This window comes from Dermochelys coriacea, chromosome 16 (genome assembly GCF_009764565.3).
Source record: "Dermochelys coriacea isolate rDerCor1 chromosome 16, rDerCor1.pri.v4, whole genome shotgun sequence".
Classification (NCBI taxonomy): domain Eukaryota; kingdom Metazoa; phylum Chordata; order Testudines; family Dermochelyidae; genus Dermochelys; species Dermochelys coriacea.
Window position 1 is genome coordinate 2,976,162 of NC_050083.1, and position 27,805 is coordinate 3,003,966.

The following is a 27,805-nucleotide window of genomic DNA, read 5'->3' on the forward strand; positions in this document are numbered from 1 at the left end:
GAGAGCCTGAAACACACAAGGAGAAACAGCAGTTTAGAGGCTGCATCCCAGGGAGAGTCACTGAAGCGAGTGCCTCAAGCCCTGCTCCAGGCAGCCTCTGACAGGCTGTGCCCCGTGAGAACACATGAGCACTGCATGCGGGCTAAGCAAGGGGCTTCCCTCAGGAGACAGTTCCACAGTTCAGTCAACAGCAACACCACACCGTGTCTCCACTCCTTGAACTCTGCAGCTAGCACTTGGGGACACCTCCCACTTGAAAAGTGCTTTTCAAACCCGTCTGTGTCTGGAGAAGCTGGGTCAAAGAATGCAGCTGTAATGGACTAGCCCAAACATACTTAACCCTTCAGGGACTGCTGATGCTGAAGGAACATCTCCCCAGACCAGCACCATTCATGCACCCAGCGATGCTTATTCCTGTATCCGTTAGTTACCCAGTCCCAGGTAACAGAGACAAAAAGGAAATGAACTGCCTGCTCACAGGACCAAGACCCATGTACTGCTCCGGAGGTATCTGCACACCCGTCCCACCATATGCTTTCAGCTCTGGTTAGTATGGCAATTTAGGTCATGCAGATCACATTCTTCCCATGGCCACCTGGCTTCTCTCCTACAGCAATCACAACAGGGCTTCAGCAGCTGATCTGCTACAGACTGCTAGAGCTGCAGGAGGCAGAATGCAGTCACTTCTAGCTCTACATGTTCTTTAGAGCATGGCTGACAACATCAAGTGATGACTGGAGGAAGTGAAGAGCATGAGAATCCGATCAGCAGCATTATGGTCCGACATCTGGCAAGCCACTACAGCTAGATAGCAACCTCCCCAGGAATCCCCTTCCGAAGGTTCTCAGGCAGATAAACCATCGCTACCAGCCCTGCCGTCCAACCTTCACACCATCACTGGTCCCTTGGCCTAGCACTGCTTCCTGGCCCAAGTCCAGGGCTGGACACTGCCCATCCCAGAGCCCTGCCAGCGGGGTTATCAGTGCCAGACCCTTCTGCAAAGGCTGTATTTGCATCAGGGAGGAAAAACAGAGGCACCCCCTCAAGCGGACATGTGGATTCTGCAGCCCGGATATTCCTGTGAGAAGAGGAGGCTCTCACGGGTGGGGGTCCCCAAAGGAGCCGGGAGAGCAGGCTGCAGTGCAGAGACTGCCACACACTGGATGCCTGGACAACGACCGTTGGTTTGCTCAGCGTGGTGGTGGAGGCAGCTGCCGGCTCTGAATAGCTATCCAACAGGCAGGCTCCGAAGCTGCCAGTGCTGGTGAGCTGCAATGGGCCAGGCTGACACCACATCCCATCTCCTCCTGTCACTGCCACGGTGGGAACTCCCCACTCCACGTCCATTAACGCAGCACCGGACACTGAGCCGCACAGCTCCAGGGAGAGGCTACATCCCTCACAACCCGAGAACCCCAAGATGCAGCAAGAATGAGGCTGCCAGCGTCCAGCTGTGCACAAGCCAGCCCCTCAAGCTCCAGGAGGACCTGCCCAAACCCCCTCAATCCTCCACCTCCCGCATAGCCACAGAGGGCAGCTGTGCACAAAGGGCCTTCTGCTGCCAGTCAAAGTGACCTTGGCTAGTCCTAGAGGTCACACCACCTCCAGCACCCTGAGCAAAACAGAGCCTTGGGTAAGTGCCAGGAGCAGAATGAGTGAGCTTGTGTTAGAGAATCTGGAGCCCAGCCAGTAAGAGAGAGAAGTGGATGTGAAAACCAGAGACCAGGCACTGACAGTGAAATCTATCTATCTTTACCCTCCCACCCATCAAGATAGTATCCAAGAGCCTTCCTTGTAAGATCAACAACAATTGCGCAGTCCCCTGCGGACCTCCAAGATTTCATTTTCAGGGTTGAAACTCTGCTTGGGGTAGAGATTTTGTTTCTGAAATAAGAGTTAGAAATGCCATGCCAGGCCCACACAGGATCATGCCCTACACCAAGTGCTTGGTCCAATCCAACAGTATGGCCCAGATCACTTCTTTGACAAGCAATCCTACAGATCTTTCCCCATGCTCAGATTAAGCTCTCACATAAAGGTGAGCAGGAGCCAACTAGCCCCTATCTGCTAAGGGCTGTGTTCGGGAGGTTGAGTTCTAGTCTATGCCAGCCTCATGATTACCTTGTGCTCCACCCACCATCTGTTGTCTCCAGCTTTATCTGGACTATGATTTAGAGTTGTGTGGCTGGATTGTCGTCGTCTTCTAGAATTCTAGTCCAGACAAAAGCAATTGTACTCTAGCACATGCTGAATCAGCTAAGTTACAGCACAGCCTGCCAGCTCCTAGGGGCAGTGCTGAGAGCATACAGCACCCAGCGCAGTGGGCTCCAATCTCGGGGTGGGCCTGTGGGCACGCCCAACATGAATACAGCAGCCGGGTTCCCACCTTTGCTGTCAGCAGCAAAGCACTGAATAGCAATGACGAACCCGGCAGTGAAGAGCTCCAGGTAAGGACCCGACAAGCCAATCCCCAAAGAGTTGTGCTGCATGTGGAGTCACCGGGAGAGGAGAATCGACGCTCCCTGGAGAAGATCTCAGAGCCACAGGTCCTGCCCTCGCTGCGGGCAGCCAGACAGTAACTCTCAGCGATGTTACCAGCTTACTGATGCAGGAAGCAGTCCCGGCAGATCAACTCAACCACAGAAGGCGGGAGGATAGTAGTGAAGCCTGGAATCCGCAGCTACGTTGCATTCCAGTTCTGCCTCATAAGGGAGGGGATACGGGATGCAGCAGCTCAGCACAGGCAGCTTTGGAAAGTGACGGTGCAACAGGGCTTTAAGAATTCATCCCTTGGCTATAAAAGGCTGGAGGAGCCAGAGAGACAAGAGGGGGCAGAGCCCCTGGAAAAGCCAGACTGAGCAGCTGCTCAAAGGTCTTTGCTCAGAAAAATAACTGCCTAGAGCAGGTGGCCCCAAAAGCGGATGTGGGGAGGCTTGCAAGGGAGAGAGAGGAGTAGGGACTGTCTGGATGCTATCATCATGTCTGTATTTAGGCCTTGTCAAGGACAGTTCATAACCAGGCTCAACTGCATGGGAAATGCTGGTCCATCACTCCCAGAGGAGGTCACCTGCAACTCTTAGCCTAGGCGAACGGAGCTGGCCAGGTGGGTGCATTCGGCCAGGCCAAGCTGTGACAAAGTCAGTCACGTGAAGCAGGCCCCCAGGCGCATGGTGGCAGGGGAAGATGGGGGTTTGAGCAGACAGATAGATACCACATTCCCACATGCTTTTCAGCAAGCAATCCAGCTCCACTGTGTGCATCTCTGTAGAGGGAAGATACAGTCCTGTTACCGGGACTGCCTGGCAACCTGGGCTGCAACTCCCTGCTGCAACTGTGCAAGGCAGGGACAGCAAGAGCACCCTGTACAGGAGGAGCAGAGAGGCACTGCCACGGGCAGAGACATGCTGGGAGAAGCAGCGCTGAGCAGAGCACACACAGTAAGGCAGACCCAGACCCACAGCCTGGGGATTATTCCGGGGTCCAAGTCCATGGAGCTCAAAGACACCACAACATTAAATGGTCTTGGGGGAGTAGCGTCCTGGACGATGGCCACCAGACAGGAGGGTTAACACTGGGAGCTACATGGGCCTTTCTGGGGTATGAGACCCTTCCCTGAATTCTGAGCAGCAGCATGACACCCTCCTCTCCCCCAGTGCTAGAGCTGGCAGACAGCTTCCATCACCACCCTCTGAACCTCCCCCAAACCTCGAACCAGAGCACTGGCTCCAACCCCTCAAGGGCTTTGGGGAGGGTTAGGTCCATGTCTGCCCTGTGACTCCACCACCCTGCCTCTCTCCACAGGCCCTTCTCAGAGATCGGTTCTAGCTCGGTCACAAGACACGGGCCAGATGCAGGACCACTGGGGAACCCTCTGCCCTGCTTTATATAGGAAGTCAGACTAGACTATCCAAAGCTCCCTTCTAGTCTTAAAATGTCTGGATCTAAATTGGCCAAAGGGACAAGCCCAAATCCAAGCAACCCCCATTCAGATCCAAGCTCCGGCACTCAGGTCTCTATTTTTGGTCACAAGTGCAGCCAAGGCACATGGCCAGATCTCCCTCTAGCAGCAGCCCACATCAAGGCAAACAGCCTGCCACTCACTCCATCAGTTCATGTGGTAGGGGCCTGTATGCTCATTGCAGAAGGGCCTAGGGTCTGTCCTGCTCTGTGTCCAACAGGACTCACTGTGACACCTCTGCAAAGCTCTCTGGAGAGCGTGTGGTTGATCTGAGACACTGCTAGGGAGTGTCTCACTCAGTCTAACTTCAAAAAAAGCCATTCCACCTCCACTTGGGAGTGAGACCTTCACACCCTAGAGGCAGATTCCAGTCCATGCTGGGATTGCTCCGGATCCTGCCTGCAGCCCCCAGGGCCAGTGCTAGCTCCAGTGCATGCAGAGGTGAAGCTAACCTGACTGTTATACCACAGCAGCCAAACGAGAGACCAGCAGGGAAGGGAAGCAACCTGGCTCTCCTTTTACTTCAACACACATTTGCAAGAACAGCCAGGTTCGGACACAAACCTCAGGAAAGCCTCCTGTGGGGCCAGCCGGGGAAGCGAACAGGGCAGATATTCCAGCCTCTGGGAAAGCTGCCTCTTTACCAAGCCCGACTTCCACAGGCGGGGCGTGGTAATAACTGGGCCTAATTGTAAATTGAGCTGTGAGAAGCCTCTGATTGCCAGAAACTGGGAGTGGACGACAGGGCATGGATCACACTGTGACTGTCTGTTCTGTTCATTCCCTCTGGGGCACCTGGCACTGGCCACTGTCAGCAGAACCATTGTTCGGACCCAGAATGGCCGTTCGTATAAAAGTTCATAAAGTCTCACAATAATCTACAACAACAAATGCTGATGGGAAAAGGTACAAAAGTGAGACAAAGATTGAATTAGTCCAAACACAAAGGCTGACTGATGTAACTCAAGGACTGTGCTGAGATCATGTCTGGTAAACAAATGAAGTGTGGGACTGGAAACCAATGGACCAAAATTGGTGCGTTGAAAATTAGGTCTAATTGGTGACCACATAATAAGGGGATAGACTATTCCACTCATTGCTCCCCTTGGGGGTCATTAAAAAGACCCTTTTTTGGGGAAAATGAAGAAAAAGAAAACTCAACGATTGCTAACTGAGAGCAGGGGAAGGGAATGAGTTTTACCATCATGGCTGCCAGCTGCAGAGTCTCCTGGGACCCTCCAGAACACTGCTAGGCCTTTGTCGTTCTAATCCCGAGAAAAGTCCTGATCAGATCAGGCCAGAAAAAAGGGACCAAAGTGATACCGTCAATTCCCCTGCTCTGGCTAAATGCCAAACACCACGTGGGAGGTGAGACTGTGTGTCCCCATCCCCCCATGTGTCCTTTCCTTTCTCCACCTTATTTCATCTCTTTCCTAGTCCTCTCCTATTTCCTTTTGTCTTAAAGCCTGGCGTAGCAAACCAAGATTGCCCATTTGTGCCCAGAAAGGCAAATTAAAGCAATCCCCTAAGTAGCTTGATGCTGTTGCAATGTTCCAGTTCTGATAATGGCTAGTGAGACCACGGGCCATGCCTGTGTTTTTCCAGCAGGGAGGTTGCAAACAAAGGAAAATCAACACCAGTGACAGAAACTGCATCTTTAAAACTCTGCTGTTCTTTTCTCTTCCCTCTCTTGTGGCCCAGGGTGCGGCAGTGAGTGGCTGATTTAGCAGGTCATGTTCTTCCCTTGTCAGTACAAAGCAGCATGGGGCTAGGTGGTGGTGTGCAGAGGGGATCTGTCAGAGGAGATATAAATCTAGTACCCTGTCCCTTTGGAGTAGGTAGAGATCCCATGGTATTTTACTTGTACGGGCAACATTAGGGACACTGGCCAGGATCCCAGTCGTTAATTTCAGCCCAGATCATTACATTCTGTCCCAGTTTCAAATGGAAAGAGAAGGGGTGGAAAGCTACTAGGGAAGAGGCTGTTCTAGATTTAATTTGGCAAATAGGGAGGAATTGGTTGAGAATTTGAAAGTGGAGGGAAGCTTGAGTGAAAGCGATCATGAAATGACAGAGTTCATGATTCTAAGGAATAGGAGGGAAAACAGTACAATAAAGCTAATGGATGTCCAGAAGGCAGACTTTAGCAAACTCAGGGAGTTGGTAGGTAAGATCCCATGGGAAGCAAGTCTAAGGGGAAAAACAGTTCAAGAGAGTTGACAGTTTTTCAAAAAGACATTTTTAAGGGCACAAGAGCAAACTATCCCACTGCGTAGGAATGATAGGAACTATGGCAAGAGACCACCTTGGCTTAACCAGGAGATCTTCAATTATCTGAACTTCAAAAAGAGAGTCCTACGAAAAGTAGAAACTAGGCCAAATTACAAAGGATGAATATAATAAACAAACAACACCAGTATGTAGGGATAAACAGGAGAAATGTTTTGAAGTAAATAGGATGAAATTCAATAAGGACAAGTACTCCACTTAGGAAGGAACAATCAGTTGCACATATACAAAATGGGAAATGACTGCCTTAAAAGGGACCTGGGGGTTATAATGGATCACAAGCTAAATATGAGTCAACAGTGTAACACTTGCAGAAAAAAGCAAACATAATTCTGGGATGTATTAGCAGGAGTGTCGTAAGCAAGACACGAGTAGTAATTCTTTGGCTCTACTCCGCGCTGATTAGGCCTTAACTGGAGTATTGTGTCCAGTTCTGGGCGCCACATTTCAGGAAAGATGAGGACAAATTGGTGAAAGTGCAGAGAAGAGCCACAAAAATGATTAAAGAAAAGTAGTACTTGTGGCACCTTAGAGACTAACAAATTTATTTGTGCATAAGCTTTCGTGACCACGTAATTAAGCTTATGCTCAAATAAATTTGTTAGTCTCTAAGGTGCCACAAGTACTCCCTTTCTTTTTGCGAATACAGACTAACACGGCTGCTACTCTGTATCCTGTCAAAAATGATTAAAGATCTAGAAAACATGACCTATGAGGGAAGATTGAAAAAAATGGGTTTATTTAGTCTGGAGAAGAGAAGACTGAGAGGAGACATGATAAAACAGTTTTCAAGTACATAAAAGGTTGTTACAAGGAGGAGGGAGAAAATTGTTCTCCTTAACCTCCGAGGACAGGACAAGAAGCCATGGGCTTAAATTGCAGCAAGGGAGGTCTAGGTTGGACATTAGGAAAAATTTCCTAACTGTCAGAGTGGTTAAGCTCTGGAATAAATTGCCTAGGGAGGTTGTGGAATCTCCATCATTGGAGATTTTTAAGAGCAGATTAGACAAACACCTGTCAGGGATGGTCTAGATCAGTGATTCTCGAACTTTTGTACTGGTGACCCCTTTCACATAGCAAGTCTCTGAGTGCAACCCCCCTTATAAATTAAAACCACTTTTTAATATATTTAACACCATTATAAATGCTGGAGGCAAAGCAGGGTTTGGAGTGAAGGCTGACAGCTCGCGATCCCCCATGTAATAACCTCACAACCCCATGAGGGGTCCCACCCCCAGTTTGAGAACCCCGGTCTAGATCAGGGGTGGGCAAACTTTTTGGCCTGAAAGCCACATCTGGGAATAGAAATTGTATGGTAGGCCATGAATGCTCACAAAATTGGGGTTGGGGTGAGGCTGGGGATGAATAGTTTGGGGTGTAGGAGGGTGCTCTGGGCTGGGACCAAGGGGTTCGGAGGATGGGAGGGGTATCAGGGCTGGGGCAGGGGGTTGGAGCACGGGGAGAGGTTCAGGGGTGCAGGGTCCGAGTGGCACTTACCTCAAGTGGCTCCCGGAAGCAGTGGCATGTCCCTTCTCCAGCTCCTAAGCAGAGGAGTGGACAGGTGGCTCTGCACGCTGCCCCATCCACAGGCACATTTGCATTTGCCTGGCAGCTTACCTATTGGAATGCTGGAGGGGGCCATAGGAGCGAGACCGGGGCCATGCGGCTGCTTCTGGGAGCCGCATGGTGCGGTCCCCAACCCTGCACCTCACTGGAGCGCCAGAGCAGGGCCATGGTATGGCCCCTGACCCAGCGCCCCCGCTGGAGCAGGGCCAAGCCACGTAGTGCGGCCCCCAACCCAGCGCCCCAGCTGGAGTGCTGGAGCGGGGCTGAGTGTTGTGGTGTGGCCCCCAACCCAGTGCCCCGGCTGAAGTGCCAGAGCAGGGCAAGCCCAAGACCCCGCTCCCCAGCAGGAGCTCGCAGACCATAGTTTGCCCACCCCTGGTCTAAATAATATTTAGTCCTGTCATAAGCGCACGGGAATGGGACTAGAGGACCTCTCAAGGTCCCTTCCAGTCCTACGATTCTCCCTTCATTCATTTTCCTAAGCCAGTACGGAGTATGGCTGTTGTTCCGCCCCAGAGACAGCTGGGGATTAGTTTCCCACGTGCTTTGGAGTGAGCAATCCAGCTCCATCATGTGCATCTCTGTACAGGGAAGATACAGTAGAGCATATTGGGAAGGAGGCCCTATAGAAGTGTTAGAAATGTCAGGTATTCTGATGGAGCATCATCCATTTATTTGGGACTCAGAGTGGGGAATCATGGAGTCACTTGGTACATATGCTAACAGGGGTAATAGCTAGTTTAGCATTGAGAAGTTGCATGTTAGCACCCTGAGATGCTTGTGGAAGGATACTGTGTGGGAAGATCATGGACTCTCCGATAAGCCTCAAGGACAGGAGGGCTGCAGATCCACCATACCATCCATGTCAGGCAAAGGGACTATGGCCAGGGCCTGAAAATTTTACCTGGTGCCTACTAGCCAGGAGCCTGAGGGCTAGGCTGCACTAGAAGCTATAGCTGGGCTGATGCAGTTGCACTGCTGTAGCACGTCTGGTGAAGACTCTCTCTGCCAACGTGAGAGAAGCTCTCCCGCTGACATAGTGCTGTCCATACCAAGGCTTAGGAGGGTGCAACTTACATTGCTCGGGGGGGGGGGGCGAGGGGGGGAAAGGGTGTCTTATTTACACTCCTGAGTGACATAAGTGCTAGTGTGTACAAGCCCTAAATCACAAGCCAGGGAGATACAAATTCCATGGGAATGGGGGCTCCACAAGCAAAACCCAAGAGCAGCTCATCTTGGGGAAGAGCCCAGCCCCTGCCAAACCAGCATGGAAAGGCTAAGGATGCTATCTGGGGACTCTATGCAAGGCTCCGCTTTTCATACCAGCCTCTACCACTCTCATCTAGATGCCGATAGAAGGAAGGAGCTTTCTGACGGTCTCCCTACTCCAGAGCCTTCTGACTGCTGCAAGAGTGGACTGCCTCCCCTAATCTGCCAGTCAGCCTGTTTTATGGATCCTTCCCAGGACTAAGATCATAGAATATCAGGGTTGGAAGGGACCTCAGGAGGTCATCTAGTCCAACCCCCTGCTCAAAGCAGGACCAATCCCCAATTTTTGCCCCAGATCCCAAATGGCCCCCTCAGGGATTGAACTCACAACACTGGGTTTAGCAGGGCAATGCTCAAACCACTGAGCTATCCCTCAGTGCCTGCCTCTGCCTTGTCAAAAGTTTTCCTCCCAAGCATTGTGAAATTGACATGACTGTTGTAAGTCTCACTGCTGAGGATCTGAAGAGCAGCCTGAAACTGACTAGTCTTGTCACTTTCGTTAACCTGCAGCTGCTTTGGAAAAGCCCTAGCATGGGCAGAGCAGTGGTGCACTTAGACAAACAACACTGCACTGGTCACATTTTGGTGCTTCTTTGTAACTTTATGTCTAGAAACTCTATTAGACCTACGTTGTTAAAAAATTTTGCAGAAATTGATAGCTGAGACCCTCACACCCCCTAGGGAAAACTTCCCACTCTCACACAGATGCAAGCACTGCTCACTGGTCTGTCCAATTATCTGGATAGATACCCAGGAGCACTCTAGGGGGATCTGATGATACCCATCCATGCTGCTGGCTTTAGTCAAGGACATGCGCACATACACCAAGCAGGAGTCTGTTCTTCTGGTGAAATATTTACCATCTATAGTGTTTCTAAGGCACCTGAAACTATGGTATAAAAGCACTGCAGTAAACATATAGGTAGGGCATAAACCGGTCTTTCAGATCATTTGTGGGGAGCTGTTTCTACTGAACCCATTGTAAAGATCAGGAATAGTGAATGAGCCTGTTCTTTAAAGGTTTCAGAGTAGCAGCCGTGTTAGTCTGTATTCGCAAAAAGAAAAGGAGTACTTGTGGCACCTTAGAGACTAACAAATTTATTAGAGCATAAGCTTTCGTGAGCTACAGCTCACTTCATCGGATGCATCCGATGAAGTGAGCTGTAGCTCACGAAAGCTTATGCTCTAATAAATTTGTTAGTCTCTAAGGTGCCACAAGTACTCCTTTTCTTCCTGTTCTTTAAAGTCACCCTAAGGTCACGACCTTAGGACTGTTACTGGATAATTATGAGGAATCATTAACTGGGGAGAGATTGGTCAGTCCACAATAGCATGCTACTCTGTTAGGCAAGATACCACTTTTCTCTGGGTAATCTATGCGAAGAAGTTTGGTGATAGTGCAAACGCATTTAACCATCCCCTACAGATAATCATCCCCCCATCCCACACACTTGTGGTGGTAGAAGTCAGATGGAGGGAACTGGCTGGGCAATCATCACGAGAACAGATGTTTTTATCTGCCCTAGAGATACCAACTCCAACTGCCCAAGACATCAGGTTAGTCAAGAAGCAACAAATTCCCCTGGGCCACGAGGTAGCTGTTGGTGCCCTCAAGGAACGGGGTTAAATGCTCAAATGTTGTAATCTCCTTACCCACTGATGTAAAAGTGATTTAGCGTTTATGTCCACGGAGCACCCAGCATACCATAGGGCATCACATCACCCCACCCCTCCCTGCAGGGTGAAAAGTGTCTGGTCACAGATCATGACGGTCAAAAGTCCTGCAAGCCCAAAGCCAGCAGTTCATTCCCAGTCATTCGAGGCCCACAGGATAAGGAAAAGGGGGTGGGGGAAGCTTGAGCAGGAAGAGGAGGGTGGGGGTTGGGAAGTGGATAGGACCAAAGTCAGGAGACCATGGCTTGTTTCAGCTGAATTGAATCACAGAGATCTACTTATAGTTGAAAATACTACATAAATCTAAAGCCAGGCTGGGGGCGAGGGTTTCCCAGCACCCTCACATACAATAGCAGGATTAGCAGTGCCCAAGTACGTTAATTACTTACAAGAAAAATCTGCTGCTTTTCTAAACTCAAAAACCCACTGGCTTTGTCCAATACACTCCTGCCCCTCTGCCTGTTAGTAACCCCGAGGCTTGCATGAGAGGACCCCCTCTACTGATGGTTATTTCATATCACAGCCAGTGCCTTCAGCTCTGGGAACTGACAGCACCTAGACAGTGCTTGTGCAGGACACAGCAGTCCTTATCTATATGCCCTGCACACAGGCTAGGGATGTGTGAGATGTCACAGGCCCACACACAGCATCTGCAGTGGTTCTCACACAGAACAGCCGGCCGTGCCCCTGAGAAGAAGCCTGCTGGAGTGTCCATTTGAAAACTGCAATTTGCATGTTTCAAAGGGGGAAATACCAACAGTCAAATCACCAGGACAGCAGATCACACGTGGGGGGGGGGAGGGCAAGGGGGAGACTCTGGACTTAGTTTCATGCTCCTCATGATACAGGCACCCGCAGGTCTGACAGTCCCCTGCCCAAGAGGCCATCTGACCCGCTGCTCAGGTGGTGAATAGCTAGAAGGGGAACATCCAGAAAGAACAAGCTTCTGCCTCGCACAGCGACCGTCTCCTCCCGCGCAGACGGTGCACACAGTCCCGGCTGCAGCGCACTGCCCGCCCCGCCCGCCGGAGCGCACACTCCAGGCAGAGAGCCGCCTCTGGCAGGGGGCAGGACACCCCCCCAAGCAACTCCGGGTCCCCTGCCCTCCCGGGAACAGCGGTCTCTGAGGAGGGCACCGCAAGGTTACAGCGACCCACGGCCCGCACTGCTCCTGCTGGGAGAAGGCCCAGACGGCTCCTGCAGAGGGACGGGAGCCGGGCCAAAGGGCTGCGAGCGGCCAGAGGAACCTCGGGGGTCTCCTGCGCCCAGCAGAGCCGGGGCACGGGCTGAAGTGGGAAGGCGGCCCCCCACAGATCCACTGACCCAGCAACGTCCCCTGGTTCGGGCACGCCCGGGAGGGGGCTGCAGGCTGGGACCGGGACAGCCCGGCAGGGCCCGGCCCAGTCGGAGGGGCGAGCTCCAAGCCGAGCCCCGGGAGCCGGACTAGTCCGGGGCAGGCTCGGCGCGCTGCTCCCCCACCTCGTGCAAAGGGCCCGGGACCCGCCGCAGCAGCAGGCCTGAAGGGCGGTGCGGGGCCCGGGCCGAGCCCGGCTCACCTGGGCCTCGCTGCTGCCGCCGCGCGCTGTCCGGGCTCCGCTCCGCACCGCACCGCACCGCGTGGGGGCCCCGCCCTCCGGAACCAGCTGGGCCCCGCCCCGCACAGCCCGACTCCGCCCCTCCGCCCGCTGGGCGCCGCGCACCAGTGCGGCAGCCGGCGGGATTGTAGCGGCCCGCGCCCGGCTCCTGCGCGGGACCCCACCCCGCACCCTCCAGAGCCCCTCCCACCCCAGGACTCTGCACCCTCCAGGACCCTCCCGATCCTGCTCCAGACCCTGCACCCCACAAGACCATTCCTCCACCCCCCAAAAATGTTTAAGGACAGGCCAGGGTCTGGGTTTTCAGACTCAGATTTTCTTGCATCTCCCCCTTTCCCCTCACCCCAGCCATAGACTCCCTTGCTTTGCCTGGGTGCTGAGCTATCCCCTGGAGTGCAAAACAGCCAGGCCATTAGGAGCATGGTTATTCTAGTACGGGAGCCCTCCCAGGGGATCCCACAGCTGACACAGCCCTGGACAGACAGCTGGGTCTGTGGGGAAGCAGCTCAGCCCAGGTCCTAGCTACAGGGGGCCCTCAGACAAGTGAAGGTGACTGAACCAATTACCAAAGGAATGATGTTAGAGTCTCTAACGCTGTGGGGAAGTTCTCATTCAGGAGGAAAGTGATCTTAGTTTGCTTTAGCTGAGAAGTTCTCAAACTGTGGTGGTCTGCGAGCTCCATTCAGGCGCCTGGAGGGCGGCGCACGAAAGGCTGAAGGGCCACCCACCTAATTAGTGGAGCTGCACAGGCGTGGCTCCACTAATTGGGTGCCTGGCTCCAGGAGAAGATGCACATGTAAGGTGAGGTGGTGGCCTTGGGGGAACTGTACTGCTATTGTTGCTCACTGGAAATTCACCAGTCACCATCCCACCGTGTCGTGGTTGAGGGCTAGCTGCACCTCTGTCTATTCTACGGTCTCTCTCTGAGTGCACCCCTCCGGGTCTTAGGCCTCGAGGCTTCATCCCTCTGGGACAGAATCTTGTGATTTTCCCTATGCAGACTGGTCTCAGGTGCCGCCCCTATGCACCAACCATGATTGCTCAGCAGGCCTGGTGGGGTATGGTGCCTGCAATTCTTTCTACTAGGAACAGTGACCAGTGGAGAACACAGTGACTCAAAACACCCTTCTTAAAGCTGTTTACTCTTAACAGCGGATACAAAGCATAGAGTCAAAGGGCTTTTAATACAATAAAACAATCTACAGGTATATCTGTCTCATCTGAAGGTTTAGACAGGCCTATCTTAACCCCAGGAGCCCCACTTTCAGTCTGGGTTCATCTCTGTTCCAAACTCTGTCTCCCCTGTTTAGGGAATGTGACCCTTTATTGGACAGGCCATATCTTATGTCTGCCTTAAGCCAGTTTATGGAGCCCATTAGGGGGACAGAGTTAGACTATCCCAGTGAATAGTCCTGGGTGGTTGCTGTGGAGATTGTACCTGGGCTATTGTCTATCTTCATGCATGTATTTCCCAACAAACCAGCTATTGAATTAATCCATATGAATAAATACCTTTACAATATTCAGACAAACAAATACAGCACATAGTATTCATAGATTACAGGCAGCTTCAAATCCATCAGAAGCTACCACATTTCTATCTACCTGCTGAGGATCACAATTAGGATGTGACTCCTAATCCCTTCCCATGTGTCCACTTCAGGGGTTGAGGCACCCTATGTATGTGGCTGTAGTAATAAGCAACAGCAAGTTTTGCTCACTGCATTGCAGAGATGGGCACCCTGCTGTGCAAAGCCCTGCTGGGCACTGAGCAGCCTAGAAATGGGGATATGTCTCAGGCCTAGCTAGAGAATTGGTGATGATGCACTTAGCAGCTACAAATGAAACTTCAATAACCTATTGACAGTGAAAAGGGGATTGTTGATTTAGTTCTGTGCTATTTCTGAAGCATAAAAGAAGCCTTGGAGTGAGACCATGCTGTCTTAGCATGCAGTATTCTCCACCTTCACGGATTGCATGACACACTGTAAGTGAAAAGCAAGGCCCTTTTCTATTGCTGCTAGAAGTCTGTTCTGTGTAACCCTTACCTTTCAGGTATCAGGTTTAGGGGCAGAGCTACTCATACTAGAATAAGTCTCCTCTTCACATTTACACCCTTCAGCCCCTCCATTTGTATTAAACTCAAATTTACCCCACGTGCTCAGAGTGTGCTAACGGTTAGAGACCCAGAGACCATTTAGTGAGTTGGTAAAGTCAAGAGCTGGAGAATTTCATGGGGATTACGGCAACGGCCAAAGGCCCCACTCACAGTCTGGGCCCCACTGTGTAAGGTACTGTAGCAACACAGCTGGAGAGATTGCTGCCTTCCACACCCCAATGTATTTGTAGTCTTTTTTTCTCCTCAAATTCTACACTCAGCAGGAATGGGAAACCAGTACAGGGGAGGAGCCAGTATTTACCTCTCCATCATAGGGAACTCCAGCACAGAATGTTTGGACCAAAGAAGTGAGTTAAAGATCCAGCTGACAGGGCCACTAAAAGTTTTCTGCAATTAGAAAGTTGGCAATGCTAATCAGATAGAGACTGTCCTTTTGCAGTAGTTCCCTGGTGGCCCTTATATCAGAAGTTAAATTGATGACCCACATGAGCCAGAAGGGCAAATGCAGTTTGTACAGCAAATTGAAAGCAAGGCATAGGAGAGGGCTTTTCATAAGAGCCTCCTTTTTGGGGCGGGGGAGGGGGGGGAAAGGACGACTTCAAAGAAAGTTAGCGTCTCTCAGTCTCTCTTTAACTGGGTTGTAAGTGATTACCACTCTGGTATGCTGCAAAGATGATTATACTCAGCTACTAAGCCTGCGACTAGGGTGACCAGATGTCCTGATAAAATCAGGAGTCCTGATATTTAACCCTTTGTCCTGGGTCCTCGATCAGGACACCATTTTTCCTGATATCCAGGTAAAATTTAAAACTTGGTACAGTAGAACCTCAGAGTTATGGACAATCTCCATTCCTAAGATGTCCATAACTCTGAAATGTCCATAAATCTGAACAAGACATTACAGACTTCAGCTACTGGAGGGGATTAGGGCTGCAGCCATGGGGAGCAGATCAGGACAGAGGTGGGGTAGGGCTCTGGGCTTCTGACCCTCAGGAGCACAAGAGCTCAGGGCTTTAGATCTGAGGGGAGCGCAGGGGCTCAGGTATTCAGCAACATAAAACGCTCCCAGTTTCAGCCTAATTGGGTGCACCAGGGCTTGGGGCTCCAAAAGCCCTGTAGCTCTGTTCCTGGCTTCAGCCCTGTGGGGGGCACTGGGGCTTTACTTTGAGGGGCTCACTGAAACCGGGAATGGAGCCGTGAGGAGCCCCAAGCTCTGCTTCAGTCCCATAGCTCCATTCCTAGCTTCTGCTGGGGGAAGGACGTCTCACAGCTCTGCTCCCAGTTTCAGCAGTGGGAACAGTAAATCACTTCCCCCCCATGTGTTCTGATATTTTACTGTTACGATCTCGTCACCTACTTGTGACTGTACTGGGCCAGCCCCAAATGCAGCCATTAACTCAGAGTCCTTTGAGGGTGAGGATACATTAAGCGTGAGGTAACAGAGATTCTACCAGACTGCTCAGGCCTGCAAAGGGAAGGATAGGTGTTTCAAACACTACAGACAAGGTAGGTCGGTCAGAACATGATGGGTTGTAAAGCAAGAGAATCCCACTTGATCATTAGCTTTCTGATTTATCTCATCTTGAAGATGAAAGCAACATTTGCCACTGCCTTAGCCAGCCAGCCACACATCACACCAGCTCCCAGCACATGCTGCCAGCTAACCTGCCTTGCAAGGGTGCCCTGTTGCCATTTCTCAATCCACCCCTTAGGATCAGGTGATGCTACTTTGATCATGTTCCTGTCCCAGATCTCTGCAGGGTAACACCCTCTGCAGTGGTCAAGCCAGATCAGGGTTCCTACACAACTTCAACTTCTAAAGATTCAGGAACTTCCCAGGGTGGGCTTCCAAGAAGCGTTCCGCAGTGACTCCCGAGACAGACACCCTTTCTCCACAGGGAGACTGAGCCAACACCATCATTGTTAGAACTCCACCAGGTCAATGGAGTTTTATACAAGGGATGAATTTGGCCCATTCATTTTAACTAGTTAATTCTTTGCCTCTTAGCCACCCTTTTTTTCTGTGATGCTTCCTGTGTTTAAATGAACTGAGTTACCTGCATGAGAAGTAACAGAGCCCAGTGCATCACCAGAGACAAACGTGCCATGGATGCCCTTCTCTGGCTGGAGAGCGACTCTTTATGCGGAGAGGCAGAGGCCAGCTGTAGTCGAGGCTAGCTGTTAGTGATGTGCTTGGAACTTAAATTACATGGGTGCAAATTAACAGCAACCCGAAGCAACTGATCAATATCACCCTGGAGCTCCCAGCAATCTGAGGAGAGAAGTTTGGTTGAACAGCTGAATGGCTCCTCACACCAGGTGGCTAAGGAAGGAGCTTGGGCATGGAAGAGCAGGAGGAAGGCTGCTTAAGCAATGCACAAAACAAACAAGAATTCTTTCTACTTTGGTACAGAAAATCAAGCAGTGAAATGAAGCCCAGCTAGGTAGGCTGATGTATGCAGTAGATCTACATTCTAATCAGAATTGCTGGAAAGGCAGAACCTCTCTAACACTCACAGGAGAATCCAGCCCCTGGTTGCAATACTGCGGGACCATCCCCGGAGCCGTGAACTGCCTGCTTTCAGGGGGCGGAGCACCGTCTGCTGACAAGTCCAGGAACAGCATGAATAATCTGAGGGATAGTCTTCAGAGTAGCAGCCGTGTTAGTCCGTATTCGCAAAAAGAAAAGGAGTACTTTGTGGCACCTTAGAGACTAACAAATTTATTTGAGCATAAGCTTTTGTGAGCTACAGCTCACTTCATCAGAGCAAAGGGATAGTCCAAAGGGATATTCTGAGGGACAGTCCTTTTCCTACTGGTCTTACTAAAGAAGCAGCCAAACAACTGTCTAGGCTCCCATGCCAAAGCAAGGAAGTGAATTCCTGAAGCAGAGTTGGTGATGACTTGAGTATCTGCTCCCCCACTGAGGGAGTTTGCACCCCCTTTGTTCCCCATTGAGGGGTTCTGTTGGAACCTTGGCTACTTCAGGATTCCCAGACAGCAGGAGCTGTAGCTCTTCTGCAGCTGGGAAGCAGGTTGCAACCTTTTTCTCGGCCCTCGCTGCCATGATCCACCCCTGGGTCACCCCCAGAGTGGATTCCTGCTAGGCACTCTCCAGGGGGTTCCCTATGAGGAAGTCTTGGAAAAGCATCTGCACTTGGACTGGAAAGGTTCTGCATCGATCTTGACTCCGAGAAGGCCCCCCTCTCCTGCCAAGACAAGTTTCACCCTCATGGTAGCGTTGTGCCAATGGATCAGAGTTGGTGGGAGCACTCATGGTCCCAGAGCATGACACAATTTCTTTAGGTTTCCTACAACTATATCATTAAATGTTTTGAAAATAAGGACCAAGACCTTGAATATGATGCAGTATTCTGCGGGAAGCCAGCATAGCAAGCAAAGGACAAGGATGACGTACTCCTAATAGACTATGTTGCTGAGGAGACACTGGCACCCGTTGTGCCAACTGGAGTTCAAACTGTCAAGCCCACAAAACTGTATTGCTGTAATCCAGCTGGGAGGCAGCATCTTGTATGCTATTGAGGCTAGGTCAGCACCTATAACATTGACCAGAAGACTGCATCCCAATCAGAGAATTAATTTATTGCAGACGTGGATACGAGGGCTCTCAGCAACAGCAGAGTGTTGTAGTACTTCTGGCCAGCAGGCTGACTGGATAAATTGTGAGGAGGTATCTTGGACTGGTATAAACAACATTGAAGCTACTAGCTCTTTGAAACCTCACCTTCTCCCTGCAAGCACGACCTTAGCTTTAGTAGGGGACTCAGTAAGCAAAACAGTCTGGTGAGAGATGCAGCCAGGTGAATGAAGAGTGAAGGGCCACCCTCTACCTAACATCCCTTCACTTCTTTGCTTTAGTTCCATGGTTTGACTGAATCCAGATTGTGAAAGGTCTAGGACAGCGTTTCTCAATGACCTGTCCATGGAGCAGCACCCTGACAAGCCGGTCTCTGGTCTAAAATAGGTTGAGAAACACTCCTCTACGATATTTGCATGGACTAGATTTTCTGTACAAGCTCAGTAAGATGAAAGGTCTCTCAAATGAATGCCCTATCCACTGCACTGTGGGATATTCTGATGACTCACTCACTCTTGTTGAAGCTATTCCACTTTAACAATCAATTGGGCCAAAAATAAAGGCACTCTATAGTCTAGAGCACTCACCTGAGAGGTAGGTGATCCTTGTTCAAATCCCTTTGCATCAGGCAGAGAAGGGGAATTGAACTGGGGTCTCCTACATCCAGGAGGAGTTCCCTGTTTACAGGTTATATGGAGTCTTCTTCCTCCTGACTTACTCCTTGCAACACACAAGTCCCTTTATGGATCCAAGCTGCCATGACTGGCTCACAGCAGAAATCTGATGAAGTGCCCAGTTAAAACCACTCCTATCATCTACTCCTTTAGTAATTTTATGTGAGGCTGGTACCTGTCTTTGGCTACATGGGCAGTTCGTGGTTGTGTAACTGAAAATAGCTTATTACTGGCTGGAGGAAGTAAGCACTGGACCCATTTCCATAGAGAACTTGGCTTTTATTTAAATAAAAGAGGAGATGGAGTTCAAATATGTATTACAAGAGAAAAACAGAGGTGCGAGAATGATCTGCTTGCATAACTGAACATCTTTACAGAGCCAGTCACAACTTAAATTGTTTTAAATGTGTAGTCCTGCAGCAGCTGAACACCAGATCTTTGGTGATTATCAGATAGTGACTTCCTCCATCTGGGATCCTCATGTAGGAATTATCACAGCTGTAGCAACGTGAGGGCAGCACAGCTCCTGCAACGTTTGCCGCGCGAGTGTTGCTCCAGCAGAAGCGAAAAACAAAGTTGTGCAGTTTCATACAAGCATTCATTCATGTTTTAACTGGTATATCAATAGAACTGGTGAATTTTTAACAATTTTTAACTTATTTCAAATTTTTCCAACTTTCCTTTGTCAGACTTTAGTTTAGCTCAAATAGCAGAGTTAAGTTCTTCTTTAAAGATTACACAGAACGGGGTTATTATTAAAGGATGAGCTCCTCACAATATGTACCTTCTCCACGTGTAAAAGGGGAAGGTGTTCAGGAGCAAGACCTCAACTATAGAGGCCAAAACTACTACTACTAGGAAAAACAAATTAGATTGGGGTGACGCTTCCTTTAAACTTCTATAGGCCTGATCCACCTTACCTTGGGAAAATAGTTTGCCAGCAACTCAATCCAAACCTTTCCCCAGTGTCGCACTTGGGACACAGTTAAGCTTTCTTAGCAGTTACTTTTCTTTCAGATATTTTTATAAAACCTTGTCAGGCTCTCAGTATTTTTTAAAACAGAAATAAGGACTTACGGTATTAAGTTATGTTACAGAAGCACAGTACAGCCCTTTGAATTTGACTGATCCTGGGCAGAAGAGTCAGTCCTGTGGAGAGTTGATCCTTGTACAGTAGTATTGCCTATTGGGACTGTCAGTCACTTTGGAAAGAGAAGGCACGATCAGAATGAAAGGATCCAGCTAAAACAACCTCCATCCCCCCCTTATACAAAACCCTCATGGGTGCAGCATTCTAAACCATTATGGCACCTCTCTAACATATTATGTACAACCTAAATGCAACAGGCCTAAGGCCTATTAAATTCAAACTCAGACCTAGTTAGCAAAAACAAAGTTATTCAACACTTTTCTGCAGATTCTCCTGCACAGCTTTCTCTGTGAGAATCTTGGAAATTCCATTTTGCATCACAGAACAAACCCAGTATTAAAGACCAGTCATTGATATCAATGGCTTTTCAGAATCTGGAGAGAGTGTGCCAAGTGCCCCATGCAATGGGGAAGACGTGACCTTTCCACTACAGCTGTCAGTCTCAGAGTGCCCACCTCCTTCTGAGAATTAAAGCCAGGAGGTATGGGCCTCAGAGGAACAACATGGAGCTTTGCTGGAAACCGGAAAACAAGAGGACACAACAAGGTTGATTTACAGTATTTATATCCCTAGGAAGAGGGCCGTCTCTCCAGGAAGCTCAGTTATCCACCTCTTCATCATCATTTTGTTCCTCCTCCTCCATCCGTTCATCATCCTCATCATTCTCCTCCTCCCTGCTCTTGTCTTGTTCCTCAGAGTCTGCCTTCTTGTCTTTGTCTTTCCTTGCTTCTTTCTTTCCTTTTTGCTCACGCCTGTAAACTAACAGACCAAGAGAACTATAATTGGATACACATATGTCATTATATCCATTGTAGGGATAACCTACAGATGGCTCCCATCCCTCTGACCCACGGTCTCCCCTTGCTCTCCAGGCTTACAACAAATGAAGCACTGAACCTCTTGATAGCAGCTACCCATCCTGTTATTTGAGTTGTGGTGATAACTTCCTGTGGCGTCTATGTTAAGTGTTGTTCAACAGAAAGATGGCGAGAAGGATACAGGAGCTTATATTCATTACGTAGAACACAAAACTTCCTCTACACAGAAGTGATGGGGGAGATAGATTAGATGAGTCACCTTTGTGAAATTACATCATATCAGTTCTATTAAACTACATGTTCACATGTCCCCATAAAAACTGCAATGGGAATGTCTGGCTTTAAAATAAATAAATAGATGATTCAGGGAACATAAGAGTTGGATGCCCAACTTCTGGGTAAATAGGACTCAGTGTCATTAGAACTAATTTAATCTACAGTTAGAGAACATGTTACCTTCCAAAGATTCCTTTAAAGGGGCTATGAATCTCTGGAACTCCATTTCCTCCATGGCTGAGAGGACATCTCCAGCATTCAGTGTTTTCCTCTTCCCCTTCACTGCAAAGTTATTTGCACTAAAAAGAGAGGGAGAAGAATGAATATAAAAGAGTAAATCAACCCCAACTACTGGCTGTTTTAAGGGACAGAGCCAACTTAAAAAACAATCACAGCTCTCAGAAATGTTTAATCACTATTATAAGCAATACCTAGGATGACTGACCAAGAATCTAACATATTAAAAGAAAAAACCACCTTTGTTTACATTGTGCATTTATGTGTATATAGTCAGTTTCATTGTTTCCCTGTATAGTCAGGGAGTTTTCCATTTATGTGGGTTTTTCCACACATGTAACAAGAAAGAAAATACATATTTAAATGTGGTTGTAAAACTATTAAGTGGCAGGGCGATTCAAGGACACTGTAACAAATATGTAGTTACTACAAGGGTAATTTAATTCATTTTTAAAAAGTTGACTAATATTCAATTTAATGGTATACCTTTTAATTTTATTATTACGTTTTAAAGATGTTTGAATTTCAACGGTTATAGACAAACAGAGAATTTAGATGCAGGAGGAAGCTAAACCCTTTAAACCTGAATTAGTAATTTAACATACACTATGAAACATGCCTAGTTAGTTCCTACACTACTTAGGTTGACACTCAGAAGGGAAGTCATAAGGCTACAATGGGTTCACTTAACCCAAGAACAAGGAGCCCTTATGTAAATTAATGTTTGCTATAAAAAGGCTCTATAATTTTATGATCCGTGTTTTCTGAAAAATGATAAAAGTGCAGTGATAAACGTAAATCAAATGTGACAGTTCAGGACACAAGGTGATCACTGAAGGCGACAGGAAGTAATCCAGCACCACCTCTGTAGGCCCCCAGGATGTATATATTGGGCAAGTAACTGAGGGCATTATGAGGCAGCAAATACTGGCTATTGAAACAGAAGCAAAGCATTTGCCCTGTTGATTTATCACTTGCCCCTCTTAGAAAGTTAGCATTGCAGCATGCTACTTAATCAAGAAACTAATTTAGAACATAAGATTACCTTACACAAAGGTCACATTACAAACTAAAACCAGATGAAACTTTATAATGCCTCATGTACATGAATGATAAACATGCCTTTCATTACAGCTACTGCAAAAATTCTCTCCAAGAGAACCAACAAAAAGCCTAGCTACAGATCAAATGGTCCATTGGATCAGGTCACCAGTGATGCTTACCATGATGTTGCATACAACACAAACACACTTGCAGCTCGAGATATTGCACTACGAGCTTCCTTGGAAATGTTTACTCCATCAGGAAGCTGGGGAAAAAGAAATGTCATTTTATCAAATGAAATTCAAGTCATATGGATCTGGAGGCTATCAAGTCCTATCCAGTTCAGTCAAGCCATTCAGAGTGTTTGCAGTGAACAATAAATGTGAGAAAACGAATTTTCTATAGTATTTTAATGAATCCTAATGTGTGCCTCAGTTTCCCTCTGCACTTTGCCCTGTTACCCAGTGGAGGGAAAAGTATTAAGTTGGGGCAGTGCAGATGATCAGATGTGGGAGTCATCTTCTTCTTTGGGCTACAGTGAATAGGGTCACAAGGAACTGTCGGGACCCTGCTGAAGGTGACTCTGTATCAATGCAGAATCCCAAAGAGATGATGGAAAAGCCCCAATGACCAAAACAATGACACCTAGGAAACAGCAACAAAGAGAAAGAGGTTTCCCATGCACCTCAGTAGGGAAGCTGAGCAAAGGCCCCAGCTCTAGAACAAAGGACTGAAACATGACCAGCAGAGGATAAGGGTGGACTTCTGGTTCTGAAAGAGGCTGGCTGCTCTCTCCTGGGTCTCACTAAGGAGTTAAAGGGAGACAGAACTTGAAATGGAGTTCACTACACTTTGGCGGGTGAATTACTCGGTTTGACCAGAATGGACTATGCTTTAACCTTGTACTCTGTTTTGAAAATGATGCCTGGGTGTTAATGCAAATACTGGGTGATGTGCATTAGTTCCTGAAGAGTATACAAGTCTCTAATCAGGAGTCTGTGTCAGCTGGACTTGCTGGGCAGAGCTCACGGCGCGAAGCAAGGGTGCTGGAGCAGACACTCTGTCTAGGAGGTGGTGAGGCTGCATGGTTTACCCTGAAGGATGAGCGACACACCTTGGAGTCTGACATATTAAAGGGGTTCCCTCAAGAGCCTGTTTAAAAGCTGGAGCACAGCACAGATCCATGACATAAGGCTAGAAGAATGCTGCTGCACAGATAATTTTCCTAATCTATTACTCTGACTATATCACCCAACTCTTTGCATCCCTCCACTGGCTCCCCCTTCCCTAGTGTTTCAATCATAAGATACTTATCTTCACTTTAAAGGCCGTTAACAATCCCAACCCTACCTATCATTTCTTATTTACTGCTGAGATGCTGACTCTCACCTCTGGTCGGCCCATGATACCAGCCTCCATCATGCACTTCTCCCTACTGCCCCTCAGGCCTGGGAGGAGCTCCACGCTAAATATCTGCAAAGCCACTTCATTATCCTCCTACAACCCCTCCTCAAAACTCTCCTTTGCCAGGATGCCTACAAAAACCCTAACAATGAGTGAACCTGTCACGATGCTCAATATTATCGTGTTGTTTCCTTGTACTCCTCCATCTGCCCATATCCTCCTGTTACCTCTTGTCTCAGGTTGTGAACCCTTTGGGACAAGGACCTTCTTTTTGTTCTGTGTTTGTACAGCAACTAGCACAATGGGATCCTGGCCCATGACTTTGGCTCCTAGGCACTACAAATAAATAATAATAATAAATAATATTCCAGATACATCAAACATTTAAATACAACAAGAAGCTGGTTAACTGAACGGGCTTAGCTAGTTCAAGAACATAGACAGAAGGAACGTAACTTTTGTAGTAGCAGTGGACTTGGCCTCTGCCTCAATCTTAGTCCATTTAATCCAGAGGTCAGCAAACTACAGGCCGCGAACCACATCCATCCTGCAGGACCCTCCTACTCAGCCCCAAGCTCCTGGCCCGGGAGGCTAGTCCCCGGCCCCTCCCCTGCTGTTCCCCCTCCCCCGCAGCCTCAGTGTGCCACACCGCTGGCATAACACTCTGGGTGGCTGGACAGCGCAGTTGCAGAGTCGCGGCCTGACCCGGTGCTCTGGGCGGTGCGGCTCTAGTGCCGCCGGTGCTCCAGGCAGCGCGGTAAGGGGGCAGGGAAAAGGGGGTGTGGATAGAGGGCAGGGGAGTTGGGGGAGGTGGTCAGGGGGCATGGGTGTGGATAGGGGTTGGGGCGGTCAGAGGGCAGGGAGCAGAGGGGTTGGATGGGGCAGGCGTCCTGGGGGGCAAGTCAGGAATGAGGGGGGGGTTGGATGGGGTGGCAGGGGACACTCAGGGGAGGTGGGTCTGGGGGTGGTCAGGGAGCAGGGATGGTGGATGGGGTAGGAGTCCCGGGGGGGGACCTTCAGGGGACAGGGGGTTGGATGGGGCAGGAGTCCCAGGGGAGCTGTCAGGGGGCGAGAAGCAGAGGGGTCGGATAGGTGGTGGGGGTCAGGCCACGCTTGGCTGTTTTAGGGGAACAGTCTCCCCTAACCAGCCCTCCCTACAATTTTGGAAACCCAGTGTGGCCCTCAGGCCAAAAAGTTTGCCCAGCCCTGATTTAATTGTTGCCAAATTCCTAACCTAGAAGGATATTCTCCTAACGTGCAGCATCCATCCATTGATTCTTCTTGGTCTTTTGGCTAAGATCATGCCTAGCATCAATTTAATGACTGAGACATATTGTATCTCATTTGCTGGCAAGGAACTGGACTTCATCTAGTAGCTATTTTCCTTCTTTACTGTGCTCTTATTTTGGGAGCTGGTTCAGGGATATATAATTTACAGAGCACTAACAATATTGTAAGAAATTTACAACTATCTATCTTAGAGTTTTCTATGGTTTCCCATTACCTCAGTATGTGGCTATGCAGAATCCAAATGTTTTCCAGCACTGTGAATTATTTCAGGTTCATGGTAAATGTGGCAATGGATGAAATATTAGATACTGGGGAAAGGGGGAAAAAAGAAAGGGGGGAGGAAAGCACTTTCTGCAGCATGGGGGATAAGTATGGAAAAATCCTTTTGTCCAGTACAGTTTCTCTGTCAGAAAACAATGTCTCTTCCATCTCTTCTTTTGACAGCTCAGATAAAGTTTGCTCGGCATTAAATAGAACACATATCTTTAATTTAAATGCAAAAAAATTTTATGGCAGGTTATTTAAAAAAGTAGAACCACTGCAACCCAACAAATGACATATATCTCACACCAGCTAAAGCTGAAAATGAAATGCACTTGAAATAGTTGGAAACAACCCAGAATTTGCTGCTTTGAGGCCCTTATTAAACTACAACTTAAAAAAAAAAAAATCACATTTCCACCTGAAAATGTTTTACCTACAACTCTAAAAAATAATACATAAAAGAAAGATTACAGAAATTTATTTCTCTATTTTTCCCAATCTACCGTGAGCATTTGACAGCACTAGGCATAAAGAATTTCATTTGACCATGAATAGTCAGATTTCCCTGTTTGAGTAGGTCTCTCTCAAACCAACAAGGGGCAGAAATAATGCTAAAAAGAAAAGGTGACTGTAAAACCCCAAGAATTGTCAGGGCTTTTTTTTAGTAAATTCTTAGATTTCAAGTTGACAACTTTCCTGTTAAACTGTTTTATCATCTACAACACAAAAGGAGATTAAAAAATTACACAGCATATGGCCCAGTTTCTGTACAACAGGCACATTTTACTCTTTTGAGGTTTTCAGTCTTCACTTCAATCTTCTTGCACTTTTTAATATCTCTGCTAATACTCACTGCTTCTTTAATTATCCGAGTGATGACAGCATTGGGCAAGTTCAAGTCCTCTGGTCTTTCCGCCATCTCTGAACACCTAGAACTGAAATGAGGACTAGTCATCGGATATTTTTTCTGCTGAGCAGCTCTGCTTATAAAACACTTGTCTCACTATTACAGTAGTTATAGGTAGTTCTGCTATGTAAAGTGACCACATAAAAGTGGCACCATCTCACTCAGCAGCTCTGCCCCTGTCTTTAGTCTGGCGTCTGCCTATCAGTGAGAAAATGTCCGTACCACTCTTTATTCCTGTTATCGCTAGAGAACCAAGAGAACAGTGACTCCCTGGATCGCTTTGTCTTTCTCCTGTGCACTGTCAACAGAGATATTAAATCAATTTCAATCACTTATACCTGAGTAAAACCCAGCACAACAGTGGGGCTACTCAGCTGCCAGCCAGCGCAGAGCTGCAGGATCTGTATGGCTGGTGGGGAAGAAGAGGCAGGAAAGGGCCCGGCTTGGTTCTCAAAGCCCGGAGGGACTTTGCAGGGCTGGCAGGTAGCCAAGCCGCCTGCTGACTTGTCAGCGGAGCAGATCGGGAGCCTCAGCGCGCCAGCGAACAGCCCCTCACAGCAGAGCTGCGCTTTAGGGCGGGCGTTACAGGGAAATATGTTGCCAGAGCCCCTCCGCCCTAGGGGAGCTGCCCCCTCAGCCCAGCCAGCTGCCGTTGGGCACTGGGGGCAGCGCGAGGCTTAGCCGCCACCAGCCTATTAACGGGCACCCAAGGGCGGGGGGGGGGGGGTCAGTGGGAGTCACAGCCCAGCCCCCGCCCGCGGGCGGCAGTGGGGGAGGGGAGGCGGAACGGCGGCAGGGTGGGTCGCTCGCTCTGGGAGCGGCCTGGCGGCGGCCCGGGGGGAGCGAGGGGGTCCCGCCGGTGCCCCACACTCACGGGGCGGGACGGCCGCACGCAGACAAAAGGCCCCGCGAACCGAACCGCGCGCCCAGCCCTTGACCTCTCAACCCTCCCAGCATGCAATGCGCGGGCGGCAGCCTCCCCCGCCCGGCGGGCGCCGCGCTCGCTTCCTTCTCCTCCCCTTTCCCGAGCGTGCGCTGTGGCCTGGTAACGTGGCCCAGCGGGGGGGGGGGCGGTAGAGGCTGCGGCCGGCGGCAGCTGAGAGGCGGCCCGGTCGGAGCGCGGCGCGGCGCGGCGCGGCGGGCTGTAGGGCAGGTCGGGGGGAGCTGGGCAAGGAGGAGCAGGGGTCGGGTCGGGTCGGGGGGAAGGGGGAGGTGACTGGGAGGGGCAGCGGGAAATGACTGGACCGTGGGGGGGGGGGGGAGTGATTGGGCGGGGGAGGAGGAGCGGGAGGCGACCGCACAGAGAGGCAGGGTGGGAGCGGGAGCAGAGTTGCTGGGGGGGGGGGGTTCTTCAGTGCTGTCATGTTTTCTGGTTCCTCGCTTTCCCAGCTGCGCGTCCGTGTTGCTGCCCCTTCCCTCTACGTGCCCAGGAGTTGGTGGAGGGAGGGTGGAGGCTGGTGGAGGCTATGCTTCTAATACAGAGGTGGGCAAACGATGGTGCGCGGGACCCTCCTGCCCGGCCCCTGGTCTCCCGTGCCGCCCGGCAACGCGCTGGGCAGCCGGTTAGGGCAGTTGCAGAGCTGTGGCCTGAGCCGGTGCTCTGGGTGGCGCGGTAAGGGGGCGGGGAGCAGGGGGGTTGGATAGAAAGCGGGGGAGGTGGTCAGGGGGCAGGG

At 49.6% G+C, this 27,805-nt stretch overlaps 2 protein-coding genes across 10 annotated transcripts in view; one reads left to right on the top strand and one right to left on the bottom strand.

Annotated features, from left to right (window-relative positions):
- Positions 1-3: 3 nt before the first annotated feature.
- C16H9orf43 (chromosome 16 C9orf43 homolog) overlaps positions 4-27,805 on the top strand; it is a 65,775-nt gene continuing 37,973 nt past the window's right edge. The window contains exons 1-2 of one of the 2 annotated variants that reach the window (XM_043499018.1): positions 4-5,326; positions 10,509-10,639. In XM_043499018.1, the coding sequence (XP_043354953.1) occupies positions 10,553-10,639 (87 nt within the window). In that variant the 5' untranslated portion in view covers positions 4-5,326; positions 10,509-10,552. Of the gene's footprint in view, positions 5,327-10,508; positions 10,640-27,072; positions 27,286-27,805 lie in introns of those variants that run through there. The other variant, XM_043499017.1, reaches the window with a different exon arrangement.
- Positions 19,007-27,422, bottom strand: POLE3 (DNA polymerase epsilon 3, accessory subunit). Of its 8 annotated transcripts, XM_038375164.2 has the most exons (6): positions 27,007-27,089; positions 26,355-26,430; positions 26,079-26,160; positions 22,447-22,532; positions 21,167-21,285; positions 19,007-20,651 (listed from the first exon to the last, which is right to left on the bottom strand). In XM_038375164.2, the coding sequence occupies exons 3-6, from the start codon at positions 26,142-26,144 to the stop codon at positions 20,491-20,493; spliced, it is 432 nt and encodes a 143-aa protein (XP_038231092.1). In that variant the 5' UTR covers positions 26,145-26,160; positions 26,355-26,430; positions 27,007-27,089; the 3' UTR covers positions 19,007-20,490. The 8 variants fall into 8 exon arrangements, with proteins under 8 accessions (XP_038231092.1, XP_043354960.1, XP_038231089.1 ...); XM_043499025.1 differs by lacking the exon at positions 26,355-26,430 and having other exon boundaries at positions 27,071-27,422; XM_038375161.2 differs by lacking the exon at positions 26,355-26,430.

What these genes read in the sequence shown, in the direction of transcription:
- POLE3 (XM_038375161.2), bottom strand. Translation starts at nt 27,089, where the DNA reads ATGCTGGGAGGGTTGAGAGGTCAAGGGCTGGGCGCGCGGTTCGGTTCG. An exon ending in CTCGGATAATTAAAGAAGCA is followed by an intron (nt 22,533 to 26,078) that starts GTGAGTATTAGC and finishes CTTTTTCCCCAG; the next exon opens with CTTCCTGATGGAGTAAACAT. An exon ending in GTGTTGTATGCAACATCATG is followed by an intron (nt 21,286 to 22,446) that starts GTAAGCATCACT and finishes CTCTCTTTTTAG; the next exon opens with TGCAAATAACTTTGCAGTGA.